This window comes from Sinocyclocheilus grahami, unplaced genomic scaffold (assembly GCF_001515645.1).
Source record: "Sinocyclocheilus grahami isolate Dianchi unplaced genomic scaffold, SAMN03320097.WGS_v1.1 scaffold92.1, whole genome shotgun sequence".
Lineage (NCBI taxonomy): Eukaryota > Metazoa > Chordata > Actinopteri > Cypriniformes > Cyprinidae > Sinocyclocheilus > Sinocyclocheilus grahami.
In genome coordinates, this window is record NW_015505271.1 from 883,745 (window position 1) to 895,927 (window position 12,183).

Sequence of the window (12,183 nt, forward strand, 5' to 3'; positions counted from 1 at the left end):
AGGACCGAGGGGGGGGGGGGGGGGGGGGGGGGGTTCTTTTTACCAAAACACATTGGACAAATGACAAAAAGCATCCTTATATCATACTTCAAACAATGTGATGCTAAGCAGCAAACCATAATGTTATAATAGTAAATTCAGCCCAACAGTTGAGTTAGTTCATATTTGACCCAAAGTTGGGTTGAAACAATCCAGCATTTTTTAGAGTGTATGTTCTTTAGTGTCTGCAGAGGGTATGGTGCTGTTTAAAAAAAAAGGAGAGAAGGTTTAGACTACGCAAAACCTCTACCTGATGCTTTTGGCAAATTCTGCATAGTTGTCTCATGCCTGGCTCACACTACAGGAGTTTTCAAATCTTAACCGATTGTGAAATCTGGTTGCAGCACACACATAAGGAGAATCTTCGCAGATTTTCTTCCCTCACACACACTACAAGATCTGAAAAACACAATTTTATTAAGATTATCATGCCAGAGGGAGCGCCTCACTTGATCTCACGCAGCAGATCAGATCGTCATTGACGTTTCAGCAAGTGGTACGTTTTCGACACAATATACTGACAGCCGCGTTATTGCAAAACTTCCACAAGCAGTTTCTCCATCTCCTCTATCCAACGGACCACTGTTGCCAACTCTCGCAAGATAAATCAGCAACCGCAGCTTCAAAAACAAGCCCAATATTTTTTATGATGATTTATTATCATCAATATTATTTATCAATTATTTATTACCAATAAATGAACCTGCAACATATTAAAAACTGAAACCACTCTTTTATCTGAAAAGCAAAAACAGAAGTGATTTTACAAAAATCGGCAATCTGCAACAAAGCGGGAACAAAAGTCATCTCCAGTCACCTGTGAGCAGTATAGGATTGGAGATGGAAAATGAGAAAAACAAAAGAGCTTCAAAGGGGAGCTGTAACATAGCCACATATTTATAGCAGTACATTATCACACACCTTTATATTTCTTACTCAAAACATTTTAAATGACTATATATTTCTTTCTCAATATTCTTACCTTATATTGAGAATGAAATATAGTAATTTAAGATCTTTGTCTGGATATCTGTCTCAGTCAATGGTATCATTATTTCAGATTAATTTATAACATATATCTAGCTGTGTAGCAATATTACACAGTCGCACTGAAAGGAACCAATGTGTAAGGCTTTGTTTTACAGTCATTATTTATTGTTTCTTTTCTTCTTTAATAAGGTCTTTTCTTGAATTTTCGTGATATTGACAGCATTAACATTTGAGAAGTTTCCTGTAATCTTGACTTAAACTTTGACTCAGATTTGCTTTATCTGTTGCATGCAAAATATTGCTATTTTCCCTGAACATTGTCTTTTTTATTTTTATTTTGCAGAAATCACTTTGTTGTTCATGTTTTGTTTTTATTGTTTTTGTACTACAGAGATTATGAACGATGTCATTAAGAAGTTGAAGAAGAAGGGAGAATGGAAGGTACACATCAATCTCACCGTCATTTCATGTCAATCATTATAAAAAAGATTACTGTTGACGTGTTGTAATGTGCAGCATTTGTTTGTGGAATCAAAACACAATTGTTATTTATTCTGTACAGTATGATAAAAAGAATCTTGAAATAAATTTGAATTAAAGATGACTCTGGTGTCATATTAGGCTTCCTTGCTTAAAAGTCCATCCTAACCCAGCATTAAATAGATCCAACAGCATCCCATGTTGACGAACAGCATTCAAAACATGTGTTATGTTTGTCTTTGATTGGTTATGTGTTGTTCTACATATATCATGCATGCTGTTCTCCCTCAGGTTTTGGTGGTGGACAAGCTTAGCATGAGGATGATCTCATCATGCTGTAAAATGACAGACATTATGTCTGAGGGAATCACAAGTGAGTTATACTGACACACATTCACTTAGCAGTATATATTACTGTATATAGCAATTTGGCTCAAATGTACTTTTTTCCATTTTTGCTCCAGTTGTTGAGGACATAACCAAGCGGCGTGAGCCTCTTCCTACCATGGAAGCCATATATCTCATCACTCCATCTGATGAGGTAAGTTGTCTCATTTATTTTTATATATAAAATTGTATCATATCCCAACATTCACAAGATGACAGTTACTGATATACAACACAATGGTGAAATGTTATCAATTGAAATGCAATTTCAATAAAATCTTCTGTTAAAAAATTGGGCTCAGTAAGAAAGGAATTAATACTTTAGTTCAACAAGGGCCCAGTAATATGATAAAGAGACAATTTGGACATTTATAGAGTTCCAAAAGATTTCTATTTCAAATAAATGTAGTTCTTTTGAACGTTCTATTTATCAAAGAATCCTGAAAAAATGTATCACAAAAAAACATTTCCACAAAAATATTACGCAGCACAACTGTTTTCAACATTAATAACAAGAAGAAATGTTTCTTGAGTACCAAATCAGCATATGCTCATGTGACACTGAAGACTGGAATAATGGCTGCTAAAAATAATTTATTCAATTTGCCATCACAGAAATAAATTACATATTAAAATATATTACGTTAATTTAAATTGCAATTATATTTCACAATATTAATGGTTTTACTTCATTTTTGAATAATGAATAATAAAGTATGGTAATATAATATGAATAAATACACACGATATGTCTGTTTTCAACAGTCAGTTGAGGGACTCATCAATGACTTCAGAGATCCCCGTAATCCAATATACAGAGGGGCACACGTCTTCTTCACAGACAGTGAGTGTTTTTGTTTTTGTTTTTTTTAACATCAGCAACTCTTTTCTACACATCTACTAGATATTTATCTAGTATATATATATATATATATATATATATATACAGTGGGTACGGAAATGTGATTCAGACCCCCTTAAATTTTTCACTCTGTTATATTGCAGCCATATATTGCTCTGCAAGGGGGAATGGCAGAGGATCCCCAAATCCAGGTGTGAATAACTTGTTGCATCTTTCCCAAAAAGACTCCTGGCTGTATTAGATCAAAAGGGTGTTTCTACTAAATACTGAGCAAAGGGTCTGAATACTTAGGACCATGTGATATTTCAGATTTTCTTTTTTAATAAATCTGCATAAATGTCAACAATTCTGTGTTTTTCTGTCAATATGGGGTGCTGTGTGTACATTAATGAGGAAAAAAAATTAACTTAAATGATTTTAGCAAATGGCTGCAATATAACAAAGAGTGAAAAATTTAAGGGGGTCTGAATACTTTCCGTACCCACTGTATATCTCACTCAATCTGTGTTTTTTTATTTTAGCAATCCCAGACTCTTTGTTCAACTTGATAAGTAAATCCCGTGCTTCTAAATTCACGAAGACACTGACTGAGATTAACATCGCCTTCCTGCCCTATGAATCACAGGTGAGTAGCCTCTATATTAGACCCTGAGACTTCCTAGGACCCAAGAAAGAAGGGATGATGCTTAGGAGGATGTATGGAAATGTGGGGGGAAGGGTCTTGGTTGAATCATGCCGGAACATTCGAGAGCAGCTTTGGTCGGTCCGTCTCTGTGCCTCCAATCCTCTGTTGTTGCCCTCTATAATTAATCCTGAGGAGTGGCTGAATCAGCCCTCCCTATCCCTATCGCAACCCTAATCCTGCTCCCCATTGGTTAATACCCATCAATGAGTCACCAGGCAGCCAATGAGAGCGAGCATGGAGTTGTTCATGTGACAGATGGGGTGGTGTGTTGAGGCTAGTGTGTTAGGATAGGACGAGTGAGACACAACACTATGGATTATAGGTCAATCTGAGGGAAGAAAAGAGGATAGTGTAGTTATTATGCAGCTGTAGATTAATCTGAATACAATGTTTTTGGCCAAACATGCAGAATGTACAGAACACAGCACACATGTACAGGGAGAGGGGAAGCAGGTGATGTATCAATGAGTTACTACTGTTGTGAAAGAGGATTATGGGAAACAGTAACAGCCATTAACATTCATCCTTGCTAAAGGCTTTTAGCTGATTCTCATGGGCAGACGGACAGCAGTGAGATGCGAGTTGCCATTGGACAGGAAGCTGCTTGGTAAAAGTTACCTATGGCACTAAAACACATTTACAAATTATCAAGCAGCACTAACTTAAAACGGCTGTGAACTACCACTGCTTTCAGTAATACTTTAATAATAATATCACATGGCTGACAACATCCTGTGTAGAGTTGGTAATAAAGGCCGTTTATAGTTTTACTTCAGTTGAATTTTAAGGAGTGGGACCCACTTAAGGGGCGTCAGCAAACTTCCAAAAGGGCTGCAAGATGGCTTAAATGTATGTATGTTAAATATATTAAAATTATTTAAAATATGACAAAATACGCATTCAAATAAGGTAAAACTGTTAAAAATCTAGATGTAAACTGACATTATATTTCGTATTTTTGGAAAATTTTAAATGAAATAAAATTGTAAAGTAATAGGTATTTCTATAATGTGTATACATTTTTCTAGTTATGCCAGGCTCTAAAAATATATAATAATAATAATATATAAACCCTTTATCTTGTAACGACTGAAAAAAAGCAAATCCATAAAGAATGTGAACTTTAAAGAACATTCGATTTATAAAACTTCTGGAATTACAAAAATTATAATTTTTTGAATTATTTATATAAAATTAATGAATGATTTAACTATTTTTGTCACTCTAGTTTCTGTTAATAAAAACGTAAGACATTTTGTTGTTATTGCAGTAGCACCAGAAATATCTTCAAATATAGTCTTGGACAGTGAGGGGTCTTGGATTCACAAAGGTTGAGAAGCACTGATTTAAAGGGACAGAGTGTGTAACCTGAAGAACATATTTTTTTACTGTTATGTGAAGCAGCTCTGTGGACCAGTGTGATTTCACTGTGGGTCAATAGAAATCAAGCGAGTGTTCTGTTATTTCTGTTGGAATTAGGGCTAGTCAGGCCAAAAACTAACCTGAAAGATTAAAAAGAAGCAGTTAGTAGTCACTTTATCTCACCAAACCTGGTTAGGACACACTAATAGCGCTCTACATCTCTATTTGTTATTGACTCCATGTTTTAGCAAAAATACATTTTTAACCATGTTTTTAGAGAAAGACTCAGTCTGTGTTGGAATATGCCTACTTCCCTATTATATAGTAGGCAAAAAACTGTATGTGAGAAGAGTAGTATGTTTGAAAACTGTTGGTGAAAGCTACCAGAATGACCTACTACTTACAGCAATATTCTGAAGTGCGTATCTGATGAACACTTTACTTCTGAATATGGGTAGTATGTATTTCATTCATACTGAATCTGAATATTTTTTAGCAGTCGCAAAGTATGTTTCAAAGCAAATATTATACCTATTAGATAGTATGCGATTTCAGTGATGCAGCTCCTAAATCCATGTGCACTGATCACCATATATGAATGCATTTGAATCCCATTGAAGATCTGAGATATTAAGAATAAATGCACAAATCTGTATGTCATAGTGAGGCATTTATCTGTTGCTGCTATGCTGTTCTCAGGTGTTCTCAATGGACAGCCCAGATGCCTTCCAGGATTTCTACAGCCCGTTTAAAGCTGATGTAAAGAACCAGGTGTTGGAGCGTTTAGCTGAGCAAATAGCCACCTTGTGCTCCACACTGAAAGAGTACCCAGCTGTTAGATACAGAGGGTGAGAGAGGAAGAAGAAACACACACATAAACGTCTTACCATCAAACTCACATCCTCATAAACACCATCTGCTGACACTTATCTGTAATGTAACTCCGAACATCATCTGCCATCTGCAAAGAAAATATCTATATTAAAAAAAACAAGCACACAACCGTTATTTAAAAAATCTGACATAACAGATTATAGTGATTAGATTTAATCTAGAATGAGTGTTAAAGGTCAGTGACGGTCCGCATCATGATCGATTATGTGTTGCTGTGTTTCGAAGAGAGTACAAAGACAATGCAGTCCTGGCCCAAATGCTTCAGGATAAACTGGACGGTTACAAAGCGGATGACCCCACTTTGGGAGAGGTGAGTCTCAGAGCTTGTAGCACAATATTTTGCCTTGGATGATAAAAATAAACTGCTTCTGTCTGGCACCAGTGACCTTCATTTCTCACTGTCCAACTTGAATTCCTTGCTCTACTGTTTTGTGCTCCATCTTGATCTTTCTTTTTTCCCCCTCTCTTTCACAGGGACCTGATAAAGCACGTTCCCAGCTATTGATTCTGGATCGAGGTTTTGACCCTGTCTCGCCACTTCTACACGAGCTCACATTTCAGGCCATGGCCTATGACCTGCTGCCCATTGAGAATGATGTCTACAAGTAATAACTCCAACAGTTTGTAATTCATCTATATACTGCTCTGAGGCCACTCAGATCATTTTTAACTGACCGGTCAAGTCCAAGTGTTTTAACTTTCATGATGTTAATATCGCCATCCATCATTGCACTGTATGCAATGCTGATGCTGACTTACTGCTGGTGACGGTGCATACGTTTGTGTGTGTGTGTTAATCAGGTATGAGACCAGTGGAATGGATGACACTCGTATGAAAGAGGTGCTGTTGGATGAAGATGATGACCTGTGGATGAGTCTGAGACATAAACACATAGCAGAGGTGTCCACGTAAGTCTGTTCGTTCCTACACAGGTTCACTACCATTCAAAAGTTGTATAAATGTATTTCTCACCAAGGCTGCATTTCTTTGATCACAAATACAGTATAAACAGTAATATGGTGAAATATTATTACAATTTCAAACAAATGTTTCCTATTTTCATGTATTTTAAGATAGCATTTACTGCTGTGATGGCAAAGCCCAATTTTCAGCAATCATTACTCCAGACTTCAGTGTCACGTGATCCTTCAGAAATCATTCTAATATACAATATGAAACTGCAACCAGTTGTGTTGCTCAAGTTTAAAATTAGTAGCATTTATTTGAAATAGAAATCTTTTGTAACATTATAAATGTATTTACTGTTACTTATATATAAATGTTATACTGGCAAATTAAAAAATAACATAAAATTCATTCATTTTTAAAGAAGAAAATTTAGAACAATTATAACTAACATAAGCCAGAATGAATCATAATAATAATATTAAATATAATAGTTTCTCTCTTTTAGGGCTGTGACTAAATCGCTTAAGGACTTCTCTGCAAGCAAAAAGATGAACACAGGAGAGAAGGTGTGTTATTTATCACTGAGCAAACATTAACTGCAAATTCTTAATTATTGCCATTAATTAACTAACTGTTTTTGCATCTTCCAGACCACCATGAAAGAGCTCTCCCAAATGCTTAAAAAGATGCCACAGTACCAGAAAGAGTTAAGCAAGGTACTGAGATAATTCTCATGTTTTATATCAACTGATTCAAGGGAATAAGTCAACATTGCTGATAGAAGTTTTGTAATCTTGCAGTATTCAACTCATCTGCACTTAGCAGAAGACTGTATGAAGCAGTACCAGGGTACAGTGGACAAACTGTGCCGTGTCGAGCAGGTACAGCATATCTTTGATTGGCCTGCTTGCTCAAAGCATCATATTAATTAGTGTTAATAGTGTCTGTGTGCTCCGTCTTAGGATCTAGCTATGGGCACTGATGCAGAGGGTGAGAAGATCAAAGATCCCATGAGAACCATCGTACCCATCCTACTGGATGCCAACGTTACCATCATGGACAAAATCCGTATCATCCTGCTCTATATCTTCCTCAAGAATGGTGAGAGAGCTGCAAAATGGCCAATGCTTTGTATTCTGTATCTGTTTGGCCGTGTGTGGGTGAGTTGGGGGTGGTACGTTTGTACACACAGCCATTACTAATATCACACAACAGTGAGCAAAACTGTCAAAATGGCCAGTTCAAACTCTATAATTATGTGTGGAATTATGTATAGTTATTCCTGGCTGACTGTGTGTGTGTGTGTGTGTGTGTGTCTCATAGGTGTGTCAGAGGAGAATCTCTGTAAGCTCCTCCAGCATGCTCAGATCCCTCCAGAGGACAGTGACATCATCTCTAATATAGCCCATATGGGGGTTCCCATCATTTCAGAGGTCAGCTGATCCTCACAAACATGTTCTACCAAGAAATGTAAAATTTCTGTCATCATTTACTCACCCTCATGTCGCTCAAACTCTGTATGATTTGATTTTCGTCCTGTGGAACACAAAATGAGATATTCTGCAGAATATTCTGTGCCCCTCTGCCATACAGTTTCTTTTTTGGTTGAATTTACTCTTTAAGCTATGTGACCCTTCAGAAATCATTCTAATATGCTGATTTGGTGCTCAAGCAACATTTCTTATTATCATCAATGTTGAAAACAGTTGTGCTGATAAATATTTTTGTGGAAAACGTGATACATTTTTTACAGGATTCTTTGATCCAAATAAAATTATCTATTTGGCATGTATTTGCAATTGAAATAAATTGTAGCATTATAAATTATTGTCACTTTTGAGCAATTTAGTGCATCCCTGCTGAATAAAAGTATTTCTTACAAAAAACAACAACAACAACAAAAAAGAACTTACAGACTCAAACTGTTGAATGATAGTGTATATATTGGCCATTATTGTATACTTAATTGTAGACATTCATTTACACTTATTTTGACTTATTACACCTTGAACTCATAAATTGACTTGTAGCATCAGAAACGATTCCTTTTATTTCCACTGTGATTTTAGACAATATAGAATATACAGTATCAGCCATTTATCAGTTATAACCCATACCATGAAAATAATTATCAGCTTTTTTATCCAGAATTCAGTGCATCACTAATCATAATGTCTGAGGTCAAAATGCATACCTCTTTAAATATGTATCCACAGCAAGTAACCACACGTAAAGGGAAGAAACCTGACCGTAAGGAAAGAATCAGTGAGCAAACGTACCAGCTCTCCCGATGGACTCCTTTGGTCAAAGACATCATGGAGGTGAGCTGAACCAACAGTACTTGCCTCACTTTGGATATTTCAACATTCTTTTACTTGAATTTCTCCTAATTACATTATGATAGGACGCCATTGAAGACAAACTCGACCCGAAACAGTACCCTTACATCTCCACACGCACAGCATCCTCAAAGACGACCACGGCTACCAGGTAGGATTCCCTGCACAAACACATGAATTCAGTACGCAACATCTTCTCATTAATCTAGTGAAATATCTAGTGATAATACCACTGCTGGCCATTTTCAGTGCACGTTATGGGAACTGGCATAAGAACAAGAGTCCAGGAGAGATCCGCAACGGCCCACGCATCATCGTCTTCATCATTGGGGGTGTGACTTACAGCGAGGTGCGCTGCGTCTATGAGGTCACACAGGCCAATGGCAAATGGGAAGCTCTCATTGGTGGGTTGCAGTGCTCAAGGGCCCTTTCTGACACCTCGAAACTATCAATGACTCACCATTTCAGAAATAACCATTACAACAGACAGCATTACACGATTCTGCCTTTCTTTTTATAGTTGTGTCACTGTGCCTTTAAAAATCCCAAGCGATGTATTAATTAGACTTCTTTGTATTATGCACTACCATTCAAAAGTTTGGGGTCATTAAGTTTTAATATGATTTATTTTTTAATTAGTACTTTTATTCAGCAAGGGATTATTTAATCAAAAGTAACATTAAATATTCAATTATTATTATAGTTATTAAAAAATATATATATTTTGTATCAATTGTTTTCACAAAAATATTAAGTAGCACACTCGTTTTCAACATTGATAATAATAGTGTTTCTTGAGCACCAAATCAGCATATTAGAAAGATTTCTGAAGGATCATGTGAAGACTGGAGTAATGGCTGCTGAAAATTCAGCTTGAACATAACAGAAATATATTACGTTTTAAAATATATTAAAATTCCAAACAATTATTTTACATTGTAATAATAATTCACAATATTACTGTTTTTATTGTATTCTTTATCAAATAAATGCAGCCTTGGTGAGCATAAGAGTCTTCTTTCAAAAACATTCAAAAGCTTACCAAGCCCAAACATTTGAACAGTAGTGTATATTTTTTGCTGACCTAAAATATGAATTATTGAGCATCAAAAGCATTCTGCTGTGGGATACATGGGTTATGGTTGTAAATAATGTAATTTGCCTTGACGTTGAATATACACTGCAGTAAGTGACAGAAAAGATAAATGTTTACTGATCATTGTATATGTTACGGGGCTGACAAGACGTGAGACGTGCAGATCCATGTGCAAGCTTTATTCTGCAAAGAAGACAGAGACGTGGTCATAACAGGCAGGGTCAAAACAATGGCAAACAGGTATATGGCGGGCAAAACACAAGAATAGTCCTAGGACTAGCGTAGGTCGACGATCGGCAGACAGAATCACAGGGGCGAGACTAGAGGGATAAATCCAGGGAGACAGGCAAAGATCAGAACCGAGGAAACCGACAAGGCAAGGCAAAACAAGGAAACACGGGAAGGAAACGGGAACTAGGTAAACTAACAGGCTAAGCAATACTCGGCAGTGAATGGTAGTTTGAGTGAGTGTTATATGGTGAGTGAGTAATGTGAAGCAGCTGTGTGCAATCAGTGCAATGAATGATGGGATATGTAGTCCGGGATGATAAGCAACAGTAGGTGTAGTGCGAGAGTCAATGTAATGGAAAGGGTGACCTCTGATGGAACGCAGACGGAAGTTCATGGACCAGATTCATGACAGTATAACTGTCATTAGTAACAGACCCCTACAATGTGGTTTTAATTAGTGTTTTTTGTCACAGTAAAAGCCCTGATCATGTTTCTGACCTCCCTCACAGGCTCCACCCACACCATCACTCCCATTAAATACCTAAAGCATCTGCAGCACCAAGACTTCCTGGACCCCAATGCAGCCCCTGAGGACCAGCTTCCTGCAGAAGATAAGTGATGAAAAAAGACATGGAAAAAGGTCAGACTTTTCTAATTGCACATTTGAATGTATTTTAAAGGGGTTTTAATGCTTTAATATAAAAAATTTGCTGACATTTTTTATCATCATATTTAACGCATTTAATAAAGAGACTCACTCCCATTAAATACCTAAAGCATCTGCAGCACCAAGACTTCCTGGACCCCAACGCAGCCCCTGAGGACCAGCTTCCTGCAGAAGATAAGTGATGAAAAAAGACATGGAAAAAGGTCAGACTTTTCTAATTGCACATTTGAATGTATTTTAAAGGCGTTTTAATGCTTTAATATAAAAAAATTGCTGACATTTTTTATCATCATATTTAACGCATTTAATAAAGAGACATTATGTCGATATTTTCATTCACTGTAACATTAATCAAATTTGTCTCACTTTCTCTTTTAGAATGTGGTGACATCATTGCCCTGCTTCACTATTCTGATGTCATCAATGACATGATCCAAGACGAGTGTTAAGACAGAATCTTTCTTAAATCACACACCCATACAATGTTTCTTCAGCTAATTTGAGGTAGTCTGTCTCCCTTCAGCACTTCCCTTCTCAGCAATAGGCTATAGTGAAGTGTATTATAACTACAACATTCAGTATCACCTAAATATTAGCCTCAGATTACATAAAAGATCATTAACCAAAAAAATAAGGTATTATTTAGTTGTCAGTGTCATCCAGCATTGTTGGTAATATGGGACCAATTGACTTGAGTGTAACTCAAACTGTAGATTAAAAAAACAACAATAGCTGATGATTTGAATACTCTCAATGTCCAGCATAACAGAACAAGAGAAATTCCAGTTACCTCTTCTGTAAAGTTATTTTGAATTAAATCAGTAGTTTAAATAACATGATTGTGTCTGTTGTGTGGTCATGTCAATACTGTACATCCCTTTGTGAATATCAACTGCTTCGTGTTGTTTTAATCCTGTGATTTGGAAATAATAGTTACTAGTCTTTTATATAGACTTTGTTAAAGGCACAATATGTAATTTTCGCCGCTAGAGGGCGTGTATTCCAAATAAACAAATAGACAAAGGCATAGTTTGATGAGGCAGTGACTGAGTGTGGAATCATGGGAGTTGTGGTCTTCATCCCCACAGCCGATGCAATCCGACGGGACTCGGGCAGAAATCATGTTCATGGATGAGCTAATGATTTATTAACGTAGTAGAATGAAGCAGGGTGAGGCTGAAAGCTCGAAAACAGCGGAGCTTTTATTATGCCACAGTCGACCGCTTCCGCTCCTTCCGGTC

The 12,183-nt window shown here is 36.6% G+C and overlaps 1 protein-coding gene across 1 annotated transcript in view; it reads left to right on the forward strand.

The window, feature by feature from the left end:
* Positions 1–11,962, forward strand: part of LOC107587321 (syntaxin-binding protein 1-like) — a 13,541-nt gene extending 1,579 nt beyond the window's left edge. The window contains exons 2-20 of the mRNA XM_016275043.1: positions 1,421–1,470; positions 1,801–1,882; positions 1,974–2,050; positions 2,662–2,740; positions 3,280–3,383; positions 5,505–5,653; positions 5,925–6,009; positions 6,174–6,304; positions 6,501–6,608; positions 7,115–7,175; positions 7,260–7,325; positions 7,410–7,490; positions 7,572–7,710; positions 7,933–8,042; positions 8,826–8,930; positions 9,014–9,099; positions 9,198–9,352; positions 10,785–10,915; positions 11,321–11,962. Coding sequence (XP_016130529.1) covers positions 1,421–1,470; positions 1,801–1,882; positions 1,974–2,050; positions 2,662–2,740; positions 3,280–3,383; positions 5,505–5,653; positions 5,925–6,009; positions 6,174–6,304; positions 6,501–6,608; positions 7,115–7,175; positions 7,260–7,325; positions 7,410–7,490; positions 7,572–7,710; positions 7,933–8,042; positions 8,826–8,930; positions 9,014–9,099; positions 9,198–9,352; positions 10,785–10,894 — 1,778 coding nt within the window. The 3' untranslated portion in view covers positions 10,895–10,915; positions 11,321–11,962. The remainder of the gene's footprint in view (positions 1–1,420; positions 1,471–1,800; positions 1,883–1,973; positions 2,051–2,661; positions 2,741–3,279; positions 3,384–5,504; positions 5,654–5,924; positions 6,010–6,173; positions 6,305–6,500; positions 6,609–7,114; positions 7,176–7,259; positions 7,326–7,409; positions 7,491–7,571; positions 7,711–7,932; positions 8,043–8,825; positions 8,931–9,013; positions 9,100–9,197; positions 9,353–10,784; positions 10,916–11,320) is intronic.
* Positions 11,963–12,183: the final 221 nt, after the last annotated feature.